This window comes from Bubalus kerabau, chromosome 7, assembly GCF_029407905.1.
Source record: "Bubalus kerabau isolate K-KA32 ecotype Philippines breed swamp buffalo chromosome 7, PCC_UOA_SB_1v2, whole genome shotgun sequence".
NCBI classification, from domain to species: domain Eukaryota; kingdom Metazoa; phylum Chordata; class Mammalia; order Artiodactyla; family Bovidae; genus Bubalus; species Bubalus kerabau.
Window position 1 is genome coordinate 120,243,631 of NC_073630.1, and position 18,907 is coordinate 120,262,537.

The following is an 18,907-nucleotide window of genomic DNA, read 5'->3' on the forward strand; positions in this document are numbered from 1 at the left end:
CACTGGAAGGACTGATGTTGAAGCTGAAACTCCAATACTTTGGCCACCTGATGTGAAGAGCTGACTCATTGGAAAAGACCCTGATGCTGGGGAAGATTGAGGGCAGGAGGAGAAAGGGACGAGAGAGGATGAGATGGTTGGATGGCATCACTGACTCAATGGACATGAATTTGGGTGGACTCCGGGAGTTGGTGATGCCAGGGAGGCCTGGCGTGCTGCAGTTCATGGGGTTGCAAAAGTCAGACATGACTGAGCAACTGAACTGAATACACACTCAATTATCCTCACACACACACACACACCATTATCTGCGTGTGCACACACACCATCGTCTGCATGCACACACACACAATTACCCTCATACACACATACCTAAATGCCATTAGCCTCATACACACATAAGCCATTATCCTCATATAAATACACACACAACATTATCCTCATACACACACATGCCATTATCTGCAAGCACCATGCCTTAATCCTCATACACACCCCTCCCACCCCCCAATATGCCCCGTTTCAGATGAGGAAACTGAGGCCCACAGGTTGTGTAGCCTGCACCAGGCCGGTGGCTCCCAACTGATGCTCAGGGTCGCTGGCAATCTTACCGCTTTCCACGAGTTCTATAGGTTCTGCCTCCAAGGCCATCTCAGGCGGGGAGGTGGTTTCCCGAGTTCGCTTCTGGGCTTGTCTAGAATTTACTGTCCCACCACGACGCTTTCTCTGAGGGTTTCCAGGGAAAAAGAAACAGTTACATAGCTTCTGACCAGTAAGATTTCAGCTAGAAAAATAAAAAAGGTCAACTGTGAGAATAAGACCACAATGAAAAGCCCTGAGGCTGGGGTCCTTTCAAAACTCGAGATTCTAGAACACTGAATGCTTAGCGAGAAATCATACAAAATATATAGTGAATACAAATTCTATAAAGTAGAACTTCTGTTATACAGACTGTTAGTCCGTCAAAAGTATGTGACATATACCTCTATGGAGGCCTCTGGTCCAGGTTGGAATTAGACCAGAAATCCCTTCTTTTAACCAAAGGTTACAGACCCATTTCCCTTGGATTTGTATTTGACCCCACTGAGCTCTTTCTTTCAGCCCAAGACTTTCAGTTTCCCAAGTCCCTATTCCCTGTGAAAAGCAGGTCTCTTTTTGGGAAAGCGTTCTGGCCTCTAAAATTCTTTAGAATACTATCAAGTTGTAGTTTACAACCTAATAACCACTCCCCACGGCTCCAAGAACCAAAGTTTTTATTTATTTTTTCTTGCGATGAGAACTTTAAAAAAGTTTTTATTGGAGTATGGTTGACTTAGTCTTGCCTGGAAAATCCCATGGATGGAGGAGCCTGGAAGGCTGCAGTCCATGGGGTCGCTGAGGGTCGGACACAACTGAGCGACTTCACTTTCACTTTTCACTTTCATGTACTGGAGAAGGAAATGGCCACCCACTCCAGTGTTCTTGCCTGGAAAATCCCAGGGACAGGGGAGCCTGGTGGGCTCCCGTCTATGGGGTCGCACAGAGTCAGACACGACTGAAGTGACTTAGCAGATGGTTGACTTACAGTGCTGTGTTAATTTCTGCTGTACAGCAAAGTGAATCACTTATACATATACCCTTTTCTTTAAGACTCTTCCCACATAGACCATTGCAAAGTGCTGAGCAGAGTTCTTTACGCTATGCAGTAGGTCCTGCAAGAACCAGTTTCAGTTCCCAGGGGCTTCCAGAGAGACATGCCTTCTGGAAGGTCAGAACCGTTAATCAGCATGTCTGCACCTCAGACCCCGAGTCAGGCTTCCGTGCCCTCGCGCCGGGTGCCAACGTGCTCCAGCACAGCTGGCCTGTCCCCTGCATCTTCCTCAAGAGACGGGGCCTCCACCTGCCATGCAGCTTTATTCCCGCGCCCTGTGCGGCCCCACGCAACCCTGGCTGTTTCAGCGCTCCTCCCTGCCCTGTCCCGCCCTCAGTGGCACTGGGCCCACTCTGCTCACAATGGGCAACATGGGGCAGTCACCTCCTGGTGAGCCTGAGCTTCCTCGCCAGTGGCAGCCTCACAGAGCTCTCCTAAGGACGAGGCATATGCAGCGCCGAGCACTGGCCAAAGAAGCCATCACTGCGCTGTCACGCCTCGCCAGGCACCCTCACCTTGGACACGCTGGCGGGACAGGGAAGCGCCCTCGGGATCTACACAAGACTGAGGAGAAAACCTCACACAGCCCAGTCCTCGCTGTCAGCAGAGAAGCCGGCTTCTCTCCGTGTTCTAACCGCCGCTCTCATCTCGTGGCCGCCCGAGGAGCCGCCTCCCAGCCCAGGGGCGCCTGGAGGCCAGGGGCAGCAGCTGCGCTGAACTCCGCAGCAGGGAGCCACTCCGTCCCTCAGGCCAGAGGTGAGGCTACCGCCGGGGGTTTCCAAGTTTCCCCAGCAGCTACCAGATTACCTAGGGCTCTGCCCCACTCTCTTTGAAGTTGTCCTGATAGCTTCCTTCCTTGGAAAAGGACCACGTCTTTCTCAGCAGATACTGCTGAACAGAGCCCTGATTCTCTGAGGGAGGAAGCAGCAGTCACGGGTCCTGGCCACAGTCTGAGTGCGGAGCCCTAAAAACCCCGGCCCGGCCATCACAGCGATGTGTCCTATTAACCCTCACCACAAGCCAACAGCAGTCCTCTCCCCTTTCAGCCGCCCCCTGCCTGGGCCACCCAGCCCTGCCCTCTTCACTGGACCAGCTCTCACACAGCCTTGAGGGACCTCCTTGACTGGCAGCTCCACCATGAGGCCATCCTCAAGCCCCCCTGCTGACCACCTCGCGCCCCTGTCCTTCTCCCCCTTCGCCATAGGAAGCCCCTGCACTTCTCTTCCACCTGCACGCCCTAGAGGCCAGGCTCAGACAAGCCTAGAATCTGAGGAAGGCTCTGCCCCTGCCCTGCCCACTATTTTCATCATGCTCTCCTGCCGTTTACCAGCAGAGCCCTCAGAGAGCCGCAGCCTGGTGTTAAAAGTGACCACCTGATCACTGCCACACCCTATTCACACTGCCCTGAGGAGAGTTTAACCAGCTTCTTCACAGCCTCTCACAAGAGGCCACACTGTTCTGTCTGTTCCGAGTGCGGCTTTCGAGGGGAGGTGTCCAGGCTTAGGAGGCTTCCCTGCAGATAAGGGACTGAGGTGGGAGGTCACCTGGCCTTTAAAGGGCAGGTCCGGGGGCCTGGAACACAGTAGGGACTGCAGTGGTCAGAAGGGATGGACCAAGGGGAGGAAGGTGGACCAGAACAACATCTATAGCATTTCTACCACTCTTCACCCCAGGAGCGGACTGGTCAGCTTTATCCTCCCCCCGCCACCCCAACACTTCTAGAACCTGGAGAGAGGGTGAGCGTCACAGCTGGTCCACCGGCTGGGAATGCTGTTTCAGAGAACAGCTGTTCTGAGTTTAGATCACATGCGCAGCATCATTAGTAGGCAGTAAAGCGGCGAGGGGGACCGTCAAGCAACCTCTGGACTCAAGGGGCTCCCGGTGACATCTGGGTTACAACAAACCAGAGCTGCCTCTGCCGTCTAAAACACAAGTTACAATGACTTACCAACTCTGGCCACTGAGCGTGAGAAAACTCACCAAGGGTTATTATCACTACCAGTGCTGGCATCAGACCAAGGACTACACAGGGAAAAGAAACAGAAGGAAAAACGGAAAACTGGGCCATAAATAATTAAACAAACTAGAGCCCTAGTATTTCCAGGATGCCAGCAGCTACTCTGCAGGTGAAAGTTGAACCCTCAGCATCCTTCTCAGGCTTCTGTCTTTAGGGCACCAACCAAAACCCTGTGAACTCTGCCCAAAGGACAGCAGGCTGCCGACACTACCGCAAGGCCCATGCGCACGCGCTCAGGAGCGAGGCCGCTCAGCAGCTCTATGGCTCTCGCGTAGCTGAGGTGCACGAGGAATGGAGTAGTTGTTTAGTCTTAAAATAGAATCCATGAACTTGTAAAACTCACCGTACTCATGGTGCTCCTTGGCGCCAACCTACAGAGAAACCCACAATCTAGAGCAGGCCTGGCCTCAGCCTCTCATGCCTGCTGGTTACTCATCTTCTGACTAGCGCAGGGATCTGCAGGCCAGCAGATTTCCGGAATCTTCAAGCCCTGGAAAATAAAGGTATCAAGTTGACAAATGCTGCACCTGTTTTATCAATAAGAGAGCTCAGCTCAAGTGTCTACTGGTCCTTTCTGTCAGCTTCGCACTTCGCTGAGCACTTTATGCAATCACGTCCTAATCCACACCCTCCGTGGGAGACACACACCCTCGTAGAATACAGGACAACGCAATCCCACAGCCTGCAAGCAGGACCATGATGCCACCTCTTGCCCTCCTGGCTGCTGAACACACACAGATGCTCCTCGGCCCATGGTCCCCTCCCTGCCTGTCTAGACTCACCCCCGTGGGGCTAAGACGGGCTCTGGCCTTGTCGAAGTTGTGCCCACCTCCGCCAGGCTGTGCCAGGAGACAAAATGCAAACGGCATGGTGCCAGCCAGCTGTTGGTCAGAGTGACCTACTCTAGTTAGGGCGTTCCAGGCAGCTGAATGGTGATGACCTGTGACCCACTGGGGGAGCAGGCAGAGGGGACAAAGCCCAGGTTTCTGTTACGAAAGGAGAAATCCTGAACCCTCATGCACAATCTGTGAGGACGCGGCTTGCCTCACTCAAGCTTAGGAAAGCAGCTATTGCCCCATGACTCTGACTGCGAGAGGCTGGGGACCCTGAGCTCACGGCCTCTTGTCCACAGCTTCCTTGGATGCACTGACCCTGCCTCACTCCACACGCTCTGAGGCTCCTGCCAACAGGGAGGGTGGGCGACGCTGAAGCCCCCTCCCAACTTGAATCCTCTCTGGAGTAATCAAGAGGAGATCAATAAACAAAGAGACACCCCCCCCCACCACCACCACCCCGACCACCAGACACACACACAAAGACAAGAAACCCCTGCAGAGTCTTGTGCAGCTTCTGGCAAGACGAGAATCAGAACTGCTCCATGTGACTGCACAACCCCAGAAAGCAAAGAGCCTCCGCCTCTCCCCAAGACTGGGAACTGGGGCCTGCTGCAGGTGCCCGTAATTCAGGGGGAGCGACAAGGGCCACCGATCCTGACCCACCCTGCATGCCCAGCTGACTCTGCCACTGGCAGTAGATGGGTGGAGAAGAACCAAGAAATTGTGGGTTGGGAAGCCAGGCAGGCTCCGGGAAGGGCAGAGAGCGCAGCAGGTGTGGAGGCTCCTGGAGAACGGGAAGCCCTTGGCTCGCTCAGGGCCCACCGAAGGTGGGGACTAACCCTGCAGATCTGAGTTCAGGGACACAGTGGCGAAAGCAGTGAAGGAGAAGCCAAAATGTGCAGGCAGGAGTCAGGGTGCAGTGGTGCAGACAGGCTTCTCGTGGGAGAGGCCCGAGCACAGGGCAAGGCCGAGGGACCAGAGGAGAGGCAGGGGAGGCGGCGGCTCTGGGTCGGCCCGTCCGGGATGACAGGGGTTTGCACAAGGACAGGCGTTCTCAAAGCGGAGCCTGCACCAGGCTCACTCACCTGGAGGGTTTGTTAAACTAGATTTGGATTCAGTAGGTCTAGGATGGGGCTCACAAGTCCCGAGGCAAGGCTGATGCGGCCACTGCAGGCCACGCCACAGGAAGGCCTGTCTAAGACACAGCCTGGGAGCTGGAGAGGACCGGTCATACACGTGTGAGAGACAAGAACACAGGGCCTCTGCCAACCGCCCTTCCCGTCCCCGGTGCTGCCGCCTCCCCAGCCTGGACCCCTCCTGCCCTGCTGCCAACACGGCTCTGAGCAGCAGCTGACCCCACAGCCTTCCCCTAGGTCCCCATCAAGTCCCGACCCCTAAGCCTGGCCTGTGAAGGCCATGTGGCCTTTCAGTTAGAGCACACCTCCACAGCCAGACAGCAGGGACGGAGGTCACAGCTTCAAACCCCTACTTGCAGCCTTGGGCAAGACTCTGAACTCCTCTGTGCCTTATCTGTTGTTTAGTCGCTCAGTCGTGTCCAACTCTTTGACACCCCGTGGACTGCAGCCCGCCAGGGTCCTACGTCCATGGGATTCTCCAGGCAAGAGTACTGGACAGTGTTGCCATTTCCTTCTCCAGGGGATCTTTCCAGACCAGGGATCAAACCCATGTCTCCTGCATCAGTAGGTGAGTTCTTTACTGCTAAGCCATCAGGGAAGCCCAGGCCTTATTGAGTGAAAAAGTTGGCTTAAAGCTCAACATTCAGAAAACGAAAATCATGGCACCCGGTCCCATCACTTCATGGGAAATAGATGGGGAAACAGTGGAAACAGTGTCAGACTTTATTTTGGTGGGCTCCAAAATCACTGCAGATGGTGACTGAAACCATAAAACTAAAAGACGCTTACTCCTTGGAAGGAAAGTTATGACCAAGCTAGACAGCATATTCAAAAGCAGAGACATTACTTTGCCAACAAAGGTCCGTCTAGTCAAGGCTATGGTTTTTCCTGTGGTCACGTATGGATGTGAGAGTTGGACTGTGAAGAAGGCTGAGCGCCGAAGAATTGATGCTTTTGAACTGTGGTGTTGGAGAAGACTCTTGAGAGTCCCTTGGACTGCAAGGAGATCCAAACAGTCCATTCTGAAGGAGATCAGCCCTGGGATTTCTTTGGAGGGAATGATGCTGAAGCTGCAACTCTGGTACTTTGGCCACCTCATGCGAAGAGCTGACTCATTGGAAAAGACTCTGATGCTGGGAGGGATTGGGGAGGGAGGAGAAGGGGACGACAGAGGATGAGATGGGTGGATGGCATCACTGACTCGATGGACCTGAGTCTGAGTGAACTCCGGGAGTTGGTGATGGACAGGGAGGCCTGGTGTGCTGCGATTCACGGAGTTGCAAAGAGTCGGACACGACTGAGCAACTGAGCTGAACTGAAAACAAGACAGCACCGACCTCCATGGCGTGTGAGGTTACAGGAGCTGCACAGGGAGCACTTGGACCAGCGCCGGCACTTCACAGGCTCATGGACCTGTTCTGCCAGCACAGCCTTACACCGCCCATTGCGCAGCCCCAGCCCTACGCCCAGCCCTAAGAGGCTGTGGACCGCTGCACCCCACCCGGCTTCAAAACGTACCCACGGGCTGCACATCTCCCCACGCATGGCTCCTGCCCTGGGAATACAGCAGTGAATACATCCAGCCACCAGCTCCTGTCTGGGGTGGGTGCCAGCAGACAGCTCAGGTGTTGCAATAATTGGGGCATATGAGCCCCGTGCAAGGGAAACCAAGAGGACGGGGAGAGACCAGAGGTTCTCCAGGAGCAGCCCCACTGAGGGAGTGTCCAGCCAGCTGAGCCTTTCTCCAGCACCTGGCAGTCTGCATCCGGGTGCGCCCCCCGACCACATTATCCACTCAGACCCCGAGTAGTTTACTTTTTTTTCATCAGCAGGTAGCTGCTTTACAGTGCTGTGTTGGATACTGTCATACGTCAGCATCAGCCATACGCATACACACCGCCCTCCCTTGAGCCTCCCCCGGCGCCACGGGTGCCTTAGCCAGTCTCTCCGCTGCCTCACTCTCTGCAGGGAGGCTCGCAGCTGGCCTACTGCATGACCTCGCCTGACACCCTCAAGCCGGCCCAGGGGTGTCCTCACTAAGATTGGCACAAGCGCCTCCTTCAGCAGACATGAAGACAGCCCACCTGGTGGGCATGGGAGGCGGCGGCAGCTCCACAGCCCTAGGGACTCACAAGACCAGATCACACGTGGCTCCAGAGCCACTGGGCCTCCTGGGTCCTAACCCAGAATTCATCCATTCCAGCAATCTCTCTCAGAATTGAGAAGAATCTGATACAAATGTCACTGACAATGACCTGTCTGCTGAGCACAAGGAAATAATTTAATGTACAGACCTTGGTTACTCCCAAGCCTCTTGCCTCCTACTTGCTTTAAGCTTTAGGTTTTCAAACACTGTTGCTCCAGACGAGTCCAGCAGCTGCGCCAGAGGGCGCCGCGCTCCTCGGCGTGCACACCCTCCCTGCTCCCCGCCGCCCACCTGCAGCCCCAGGCTCTGCTGCACCCCCTGCCTGGTTCTCCCTCAGGGGATAATAAAGGTCAGCGGTCAGAGAACATAAAAGGTTGGAAGGCCAGCCTCAGGGAAATCTGCCAAGGGGCTGGATTTCACCAGAGAATGGAGGTGGGAAGACCAGGGTCAGGGGGGCCTCCCCAGCAGACCAGTTTGCGGACATGGAAGTGCACTGTGTGGACAGAGAGGCCAGAGGTTGTGGGAAAGATGGCCCTCACCAACTACAAAGCGTTCTGGGTCATGCAGCTAATAGAAGCCACTAGAACAGTAAAACCAACAACAGCTCAAACTTAGAGGCCACTTCTGTGTGTAAGACACTACAGCGCTTTCCACACACCATCCTGTATGATCCTCCTCTAGCCCAACAAGGAGGCAGACACTATTATGGCGACCATTTCACATACAAGGCAGCTGAGAATGATCAGGGCTTAAGTAACTTGCCCACAGTCCACACCTAGTAAACACCAAGTCTGGATTTAAACCAGGGCAGTTTGACACCAGAACACCGAGTCTTAAAAACACAAATACAAGCCAGAATCAGATGTATTAATTCTAGAAACAATATGGAACACGGGTGTTTTTCAGATTTATCAAACTTAAGTGTCCAGGAACTCCTTCCAACATGCCAGCACTCCACCTCAGCAACACCCCCTGCCTTGGTTTCCAAGGCAAACCATGCAGTTCCTCAGCATGCCTCACCTGAAGAAGTGCCAGAGGTCAGGTCTCTGTCCACTTGGCACCTAGCTAGTCCTTTGCCCAAAAGAGATGTTCCTGTTTACTGAAGCAGCGAGTGGCTCAGAAGTGAGAGGGTGGTTAATGTCTCTGCCACTAAGAAAAGACGAGGAGTAGAGGGTGGCACTGGGAATGGTCAAGGCCAGATGCCAGGACCCCTTAATGCTCTGACAGGAAGGTGAGGGAAGCCCAGCTCTCGCGAGATCATCTATCTAGGTATTCCATGGGAGTGACGCCACGGAACTGGGCTAGGGAAGGGATAAACAAGGCAGACACCTTAATTTTAGAGATGTTGCATGTGGGTATCCAAGGAGAAAGGTCCAAAGGCAGCTGAAAATCTCAGGAGAACTAGGGTGGAGGGAGAGGTTTTAGAATCTGTGTTACAATCTGGGAAGTCAGGTAGGGGGGCAAAAAAGCCTAAAGAGAGAATCAAAAGGCAGAAAGCAAGCTTGGAGAACTTGGATATCAGTTAGACAAAAGCTGGCATTTCAAGGAGAAGGCAGCAGTAAACAGAAGACCTAGAATGAGGACAGAAAGCTGGCCACAGGGAGCTGAGCACTGATGACCAAGCAAGCGGAGGCCCAAGCTGTAACGGAGGGCCAAGCTGGGCTGCCTGGAGGTAGTGACACTGAAGATGAGGCCCCAAGGGATGGAGCTATTCAACAAGCACACCGGTGCGCAGGGCCATGCAAGGGGAGGAGAGGATCTGCCAAGACGAGCCGTGTGCTGTGTGGGAGCCGAGGCCCACCTGCCTCCCAGGGCGGGAAAGGCAGGCAGGGGTTCATACAGAGGGCACCACCTGCACGAGGAGGCCCACAAGTGCCTGGACGGCTCGGCACGCAGACCAGTATGGAGGCGTGGAGTAATCCAGGCAGAAGTGAGCTGTGTGGCTTGGAGACAGTGGCACGTGTGGAGAGAAGTGAGGCCACCCGACTGGATGGCAGCGGGGAGTTGCGAAGGTTAGTGCCTTCAGCCTTCTCACAGGTTTAACGGTCTACTCAATCATGACGTTATTGCCAGAAGTTGATTTTTTCCCAGGAGGCTACTATGGACATGAAAGATGACCCCCCAACGCTAGGAGGGGTGGCACACAATCATATGTGACGCCTCTGCGTTTGACTACACGTGAATGTCTACGTGCATCACAGCTAGAAACTGCTGGGCAGTGTTGACTGCAGCTGGGTTCTGTGGCCTTATGGTCCCACAAGCCAAGAAAGGAGGGATCAGCAGAAAAGGTGCAGGGAAGGTGTGCGCCAGCAAACAAGGGAGCTGCAGGAGTCCAGGGAGCTGTCTGGGTGAGGAGCTCTGTCCAGCCCAGGCCCACGGCGGCCCACAGCGCCCTCAGCCGCCAGGGCAGGTGAGGCTGCTGCCATCTGGGCTCTCAGGTGGCTACTTGTGCATGTCCGACCAGGAGATGAGAGGCAGCCACGTCAGGTCATGCACTCCCTGTGTGTGGCAATTACAGAGCAGATCTCTGTCAACTCAAGAAGCTTTTCTGAAACAGGAGCAGAGTGAGTCTGACTCAATGCCAGCATGGTAAAAGCAGAGAAAAGCCTCAACCTAGAGAGTCTCATCAAGGCAAGGCCGATTTATCAGCAACTGATTAGGTACCGAGGCCCTGGCTAGTACCAACGGTCTAGGTCACGTGTTTTTAAAATTTCTTTTTGGTCACACCTTGCAGCTTGTGAGATCTTAGTTCCCCGTCAGGGACCAAAGCCGGGCACTCGGCAGTGAGAGCACGGAGTCCTAACCACGGGAGGACAGGTGAGTCCCCGCCAAAGCTTCTTAAATGAACACCGCGGGCACCATCGCGTCAACGACCAGGCCTCAGAACTTAAGAAATATTAAGAGCCTCCTGCTTATACAAAGGAGGGCGCACTGTACAGACAGCAATCATGAGACTGGCCAAATGAGCCCCAAAGCCCTGCACACACACTTGACCTCCATGCCTCAGTTTTACCATCTTCCACGGGGGAAAAGCAGCCCCTAGCCTGGAGCTGTGACACTGAGTCAAGTGCCGGGCAGGCTCCAGCCCTGGGTGGAGCCCCACCAGCCGCGTAACTCAACAATTCTGTGCACGGGCTTACTCTGAATCAGGCACTGCTTCAGGGGTTGGAAATACAATGGTGAACAAAACGGACACTCATGGAGCATACACTCTAAGTGGAAAGACAATCAATAAATTAAGTAATAAATAGGTATTACATCAGAAAAACCAGTCATCACAGCTCTTCTTACAACTGTGAGTGCTACGAGATGAGAGCGACTAAACTTTCAACCCCAGAAGGAACTGGAACAAACGTTTCCGCTCTTAGCAAGCTCAATTCACTTCTAGAAGAGACTTGGCAGGATGTGGCTGATCACCCCTGCCCAGGTGGACAGGAAGCTGGAGAGCCAGCACGCGGTGTGGGGCGGCCCCCTCCCAGTTACTGATCCCTAAAGGAGGCCCAGAAGCCCACCCACTCATCTCCCCCAGGAGCCATAGGGACTAGACCTGTCAGAGACAGAGAGCAGCTGATGGTGCCTATGCTATGCTAAGTCACTTCAGTCGTGTCCGACTCTGTACGACCCCATAGACGGCAGCCCACCAGGCTCCCCCGTGCCTGGGATTCTCCAAGCAAGAACACTGGAGTGGGTTGCCATTTCCTTCTCCAATGCATGAAAGTGAGAAGTGAAAGTGAAGTCGCTCAGTCGTGTCCGACTCTTAGCGACCCCATGGACTGCAGCCCACCAGGCTCCTCCATCCATGGGATTTTCCAGGCAAGAGCACTGGAGTGGGGTGCCACTGACGGTGCCTGGAGACACACAGCTGGGCCTGCTGCGCGTTCACCGTGCGGCCCTGACCAAGCCAGTCAGCCTCAGAGGCCTGAGAGGGGCGCCAGGGGACTGCATTCCTGCTCAGGGATTCGTCACTCAAGGAAATTTTCCCCTTTTCTCCAAACAAAAGACCCAATGAGGATTGTTTTTTGCTTCTACTAGAGAAAAAGAACAACTCTTTGGGTATAGAGATGTTCTACTTTTGTTTACAATTCAGCCTTGAGGTTCAAGCGCCCAGAATTAAGAATGAACTTCAGTTTTCTGAAAATCAGTTAAAAAAAGAAAAATAAAGTAAAAAGAGTATTATTCAGCCTTAAGAAAAAGAACCCTGAAGATACTATGCTCAGTGAAGTAAGATACAAAAGAGCAAATACTGCGTAATTCCTCTTACATGAGGTCCCAAGACATCAGATCCAGAGACAGAAAGTAGAATGGTAATTGCCAGAGGCTGGGGACAGTGGGGGACAAGGAGTTTTACTTTAATGAATACAGAGTTCCTGCCTGGGAGGATGCAAAAGGTTCTGGAGACAGATGGTGAGGGCGGCACAACAAGCTGGATTTACTTAATGCCACTGAACACCTGAGAGTGGTTCAGATGGTCTATTTTACATTATGTATATTTTACCACAACACAAGAATTAAAAAATAAACTTATTTTCTTTCCTGGATACTTTTAGTAGGATTTAATCAAGTATTCAGAAATGCTCTGCAGAGGGTACAGCTGAGAAACATCTCTAAGAAATGCACCTCTGGGGGGACCCTCAGTCTCCTCCAAGCTCTGGGACCTCCAAGACATACCTATGACTCTAATATCACCAGAGTGCTGGCTCACCCTCTTCTAGATGAAGCTCTTCTCAGGAATTTCTCCACAGCTTCACATGCAGGGTTGAGACAAATCCCCCCAAACATTAGGCTGACCCTTTGTCAGTGAAAGCCTTGGAGACCGGCAGGGAGGGGCACCTCAATTCTCCACAGCCATTATCTCCCAAGGTTGCACCGGTAATAGGTTTGGATGGTTTTCACAAGTGGGAGGGATATCAACAGATACCAAGTTCAACCAATTAATCTTGGAAGGAAGAAGTTGCCTGCTTGGTCCTGCGACCACTCCTTTGCAGGCGGCTTCTCTGGGACACACAGAAGCACAGCTCAGTGGCTGCTCCACCCGACCCCCCTAACTAACTTCTCATTTTTTTTCAGTCACCGTGGCCTGGGCTGGGGTGGGGCGGGGGGCGCGGGGCAGGGAGGGCGCAGCGGGGAGAGGGCTGGTGATATCAATACAAACTAGGGTATTTCAGGGGGTCAGGAGCAAGAGAAGTATAATGAAGGAAACCTCAGGATCCATTTCCACCAGAGGCTGAAAACATACCAGAGGCCAAAAAGACAGACCCTAAAACTCCCAGGAAGCAGGCACGCTAGGCCTGTGCCGACAGCATCTAAGCACAAAGCTAGGAATCTCTGCTGCTTCCACTGAACCAGGAACCTGGGAGGGGCTGGGGGTGGGGTATGTGTGTGGACTCAACCAGGATGGCCAAGGTGCAGGCTGTGGTGGTGGCAGGGGGGAGTCGGCAGCTTATAAATGTGACTCTTTGACTTTTACCCACAACAGACAGCAGCCCAGTAGCGCCCCCCAGAGAGAATGCCTTCATGTGCATGAGAGGGGAAAGAAACAAGAAACAAAGTGAAGTCTCTCAGTTGTGTCTGACTCTTTGCAACCCCATGGACTGTAGCCTGCCAGGCTCCTTTGTCCATGGGATTTTCCAGGCAAGAATACTGGAGTGGGTAGCCATTTTCTTCTCCAGGGGATCTTCCTGACCCAGGGATCAAACCCAGGTCTCCCACATCGCAGGCAGACGCTTTACTGTCTGAGTCACCAGGGAAACCATAAGAGGGGAGCTGGGCTCAAACAGCTCTGCCCCCAGGGGTCCTCAGCCAATGGCCTTCTATTCAAGCAGATACACAAGTGGGCTGGCTAATGGGTGCATACATGCCATCACCAAGTGGCAAGTCAGACCCAATTCTCTAAAGACATTCGTCTTGGTGGTGGAATCCAGATCCTCTCCAACTCGCTTCCTCGGAAGTAAAGTCAATGGTCCTTGGCTCCCAGGACAGCAAGCACCTATTACAAGGGAAACACTGGGAACGTTCTAAGGGCAAAGCCGCAAAGCAGGAGGAAGAACGTTCAGTGGGCTAGAGGAAGTCAAAACTTTAAATGGGAGCTCAAAAACATCTGCCAGACTCCAAGGGACCCAAGGACATCACAAATGTTCCCAGAAGACTGCACCCATTGCCTTCATGTGTAGAGCCAACCACTAAGTGGTCTGGCCTCACTTGCAGTGACAGACACAGGTCTTCCTAACAATCGCCATACAATACAAAAAGTGCATAGAGTTTTTGGGTAAAAGTGGAATTAGGGGTACAACACTCCAAAACTTGGACAACTGCACACCCATACACGGTGAGAACCTAACAAAGGCGGCAGTGTAGACACGCGGTGAACTGACGCAGCTGTAGGTGTCTGAGGTGGGGAGGGTCTTTGGGGCTTGGTTCAGCCGAGTTCAATTTTCTATGTTTACCTACTGTTATCTGTAGATGAAATTATGCACACTCAACTCAACAGCCCCATTACAGTCAACCTGTTTCGTAAAATATCAATCCTGCTGGAATTAATCCTTGCTTCCAAACAACTGTTGAGAGCAGAATTGAGTAAAATCAACTATACTTGGACGCATGTATTTAAAACAAACCCACAGAGGACTGACCGTGCCTCCCTTCAGGTGCCGTGGACGCCAGCCGCAGCACTGTGATTCGACACATGCTGTTACCTCGCCTAAGGTCTCCTACCCCATCCCACTGTGGAGAACTGCTCATTCTTCTAGGTCGACCTCAAAGGAATGTTACTGCATTTCTGTCACTCCTCGTCCTCTGTTTTTTCTGTTGCACTCCATCTGCTAAACGTAACTCTATGTCAAAACCCATCAGGGTATGCCCTCTTCTTTGAACAGCACTTGGCACAAACATGGTAGCTAAACAATTATTTTCCATTGAAATTAAATTACCAACCTCATGAGATACTTGAAAAAGATGGCAGATTCTTCAGGGTGGCACAGAGTGTCCTGAGGTGGGAAAAAGATGGGGAAAGTGGAGCCTCATTACACTGCAAATAAAAATACAATCACCACCAGGAAACAAAGGGACATTTAAAACCAGAAGATCATCACGGGAGAACAGGACAGAACATCTCTATCTGAAGCATTTTCAACTTGAAAAAAAGAGGCCACAACCTCAAGTTTTTAAATATTAGTTAAGAACTGAAAAGTATCAAGACGGTGTTCAGAAAAGCAGCAAACTTTATATTGGTCTGCTATAGCAAGCAGCAGAATTCGGCAATGGTTTGGTTAAAATGAGAAGTGAGGTGCAGCAGACAGGAAAATGCCCAGGTCCTGAGACCACTTTCTTGGGGGAGGGGGTCGTTCAGGAACAGAAACTAGACTCAAGAGTACAATGCAATTACTGAAAATTAAGTTTCTCGAGAATATTTATAATTAGGCCCTTTCTGGGTAAACCTTCCTTGAAAAAGAAAATATAACAATAAACACTAACAAAGTCCAGCAAAAGGAACACAGACATTGGGGTCTGAGGTCCTGGTGCTAGGTCTGCTTACTAATTGCATGACCTTGGGTAGTAACTCTGTCCCTCCTGTGTTTCAGGATACGTAAGATGGAGCTAAGCAAAACTACCAGGAAGGGTGGATTTTTAAGTGGTAGAGACTCCTAAATTTAGTAGACATGATTGTTACATCACAAACCTAGAGTAACCCTTAGAGACATCTGAGTCACACTCCTACAACTAGAAATTATGACTCCAAGGACTTCACTGAGGTCCAGTGGCTAAGTTTCCGAGCTCCCAATGCAGGGGGCCCGGATTCTATCCTTGATCAGGGAATTAGATCCCACATGCCCCGACTAAAAGAGTTCACATGCAGCAGGAAGACTGAAGATCCCTCGGGCCACAACTAAGATCTGGTGTAGTCAACAAATACCAAAAAGAAAAAAAATATAATTCCCAAACAAAATGGCATTAACAGGTAATAAAGCCATTCAGGAGACATTCATTTTAAATTTGTGTGTGTCAAGAAGATCTACATAGCAAGCCAGTCTCCTCAGCGATCCGGAGGCACGTTCTGCCATTAAGGCGCCTACTGGGTGTGTCAGGAGACCACGTGGTTTCTGGAGCACAGGAAAGCCTGATGGTCACAGCTTCTCTTCTGCACAAGCAGGCTACTGATAACACCCATTCTGAAACGTTTCCAAGCCTTTCCTTCTCTTCTAAATGAGGTATTCAATAAACCTGCCAAGACTTACTTATGCCGGGGGGAAAAAACAAAACAAAACCCTTCCAAAGAAAATTCCCCATCCCTGTGGAGCGGCACCCTCTATCTTAGCCCCACATTTACTCACACTTGACCTATAACCCTGGGGTGAGGCGGAATCTATGCTCTGGGCCGTCCTCCTTAGAGAGGAAACCTCAAAATGCCTTGCTCTAAAAATCCCCAAAGTTCTTCTAAGAAACAAGCTATTTAGGAAAGGTAAGTCAGAAGAGCACATAAGATTCATATCTCACTCAATAACAGAGTCAACCTTGTAATATTCTACAGGAGCCACCTTATCCCTCAAAAATCCCTAATTTGGGGATAGTGAAAAATGTATATAAATCATTCCAAAATAAGACATGGGAAACATATACACGCCCTTGGCTGGTGGCTCAGACGGTAAAGCGTCTGCCTGCAGTACAGGAGACCGGGGTTCGATCCCTGGGTTGGGAAGATCCCCTGGAGAAGGAAATGGCAACCCACTCCAGTACTCTTGCCTGGAAAATTCCATGGACTGAGGAGCCTGGTAGGCTACAGTTCATGGGGCCGCGGAGTCGGACACGAATGAGCAACTTAACTAACATATACACAGGAACACACAACACATACAAACCAACCAACTTGTGCACGTATTTTCATCGAGTAGCACCCCATGTCTTTCCCAGAAATTGGCAAGGGTATAAACTCCCAGACACAAACTTTGCTGAAAGCTTTTAAGTAAAGAGTCAGTAAAGAACTCCCATGACCGGCAGTCACCAAGTTCAGTGACTAGTCCCTGTGTGTGCGCGCGCACGCTCAGCGTGTCTGACTCTTTGCAACTCCACAGACTGTAGCCCGCCAGGTTCCTCCATCCATGGAATGTTCCAGGCAAGAATAGTGAAGTGGGATGCCATTTCCTTCTCCAGGGCATCTTCCCCACCTAAGAATCGAACCCATGTGTCTTGTGTCTCTTGCATTGGCAAATGGATTCTTCATCACTTGCACCACCTGGGAAGCTCCTAGTCACTCACTACCCTGGCCCAAGCTACCCTTCTCTCTCTTCCTAACTGGTCCTGAAGCAACTAGTTTTGTCCACCTTTCTAACCATCCTTCTCATACATATAACAGTGATTTTTCTAAAATGCAAATCTAACCCTGTTAAGTTCCCTCCTTAGAACTCAATTTAGTGATTTCCCACTTGGCCTTCAGATAAATGCTGAATTCCTCACTGTGGAGGCACACCACAGACCTTCTGAATTCTAGTTCCTGATACCTCTCCAGCCGCGTCTTATGTTTCAACCTTGGGGAATACCCCTCATTCTCTCCACTCTGGCTCCTCAGCTCCACCAGGGTCTGTACCACGCCTGTTTTTGTCCAAGCAAAAGCTTGGCACACAGAAGACCTCAAAATATGATGACTTAAAATATTAATGTATGAATTCTTAAAGGGGAGGGGAAAGCCCCTTCTTTTTCTTTACAAAGCATAAACATGCATAGAGCTCATAAAAAGAGCATACACCTCATAAAAAGAGCATACACTAGGAAGGCAGCATTAACATTGGGAAGAGAACAATTGTTTGGTGAGAACAATTAGGAAAACAATGTGTAAAAAAGGCTGGCGATGGAGGGGAGTCATGATTGTAAAAGGCTTACAAACACTGCACTAAGGCAAGATTTGAGTCCAAGTTGGAAGCTCAAGTTCAGGCCATACAGATGGCAGCATTATTTGAATGCTCTCAAATTCATAGGGGAAACCACCAGAAAAACAAAGCCAAACGATTCCCTTCAACTTTTCTTTCATAACCAGCGGGCCCCCAAGCTCCTGGTCACTGGGTTCAAAGGTCTAGTTCTGCAGTCAGGGAACCAGGCTGTGACCTTGGGCAGACCGCTTCAGTCTTCCCGGCCACTAAGGCAGCCTAAACTGGAGCACAGAGTGCAGGACCACAGAGCTGGAGACCCCAGGTGTGGTTCCAAGAAAAGTGGCGCAGGAGGAGGAAAGTATGGCCGTGACAGTCGACTGGCAGGGGCTGGAGTTACACAAAAGCCAACACCCCACGAAAACGCCTACCAAGGCTCTGAACTCTCCCCTTTTCCCTCGACGGGTCAAGACGTGGAAAGCGGCCTGCGCCGAGTCCTGGGCTTCAGGTACCCGTCTCCAGACGCTCGCTGCGGGCTGGGCCGCAGGCCTCGGCGGCTACGCGTCCGGCCAGCGCGCGGAGCCTGAGACCCGCTGAACTCTGCCCACCCCCCGCCTCGAGCCTGCAGCCCCAGCCCAGCCTGGAGGTGGCTCCGCCCGGCCGACTCGCCAGCCCGCGGCGGCCCGAGCACACAAAGGCGGCCGCCTCGGCGGGGACGAAACCCTCGCCCGGCCTCCCCGCACGCCCGCGCCGGCCCGCGACCGGCGCCCCTCCCGGCCTTCCCGGTGACCTTGGACGCGCCCCTCTCCGCCCCGCCGCCTCAGTTTCCCCGGCGACCTAAAACGGGGGCGCCCAGGCTGCGGCCCGCCCGGGGCGGCCGACACCCGCGGCGAGGCCTCCCCACTTCCGCGCCCGCGCCAGGCTCGTGCGGCCCCCGCTCGGGGCCCGGGGAGAGGCTCTCGGCCGTGGGTCGGGGCCCCAGAGGGGTCGACCGCGCCCCAGCGGTTACTCGGAACGCGGCGCCAAGGCCTCCTGAGGCCGCGCGAGGCCACAAGAACCCCCCGAACCCGCCCGGCGCTGCCTTGCCGCCCGCGCCCCCCGCGAAGTCGAGCCCTGCCTGGCGCTGGGGAGGCTCAGCGGGCGCAGCGGTTGACGTACTCGAGCGAGGGCAGCACCTCCGCGAGCCGCTTCAGAGACCTCCACCAGACGACGCCGCCGCCGCCGCCGCCTCAGCACCGACCCACTTCCTCTCCGCGGGCCTCGGCCCCGCCCCCGCGCCTCCCTACTG

The 18,907-nt window shown here is 52.8% G+C and overlaps 1 protein-coding gene across 1 annotated transcript in view; it reads right to left on the reverse strand.

The window, feature by feature from the left end:
- Positions 1-18,907, reverse strand: part of RNF4 (ring finger protein 4) — a 34,605-nt gene extending 15,698 nt beyond the window's left edge. Inside the window, exons 1-3 of the mRNA XM_055589263.1 lie at positions 18,778-18,907; positions 3,991-4,137; positions 612-726 (exon numbers count right to left, since the gene is read on the reverse strand). Of these exons, the coding sequence (XP_055445238.1) occupies positions 612-726; positions 3,991-3,999 (124 nt within the window). The 5' untranslated portion in view covers positions 4,000-4,137; positions 18,778-18,907. The remainder of the gene's footprint in view (positions 1-611; positions 727-3,990; positions 4,138-18,777) is intronic.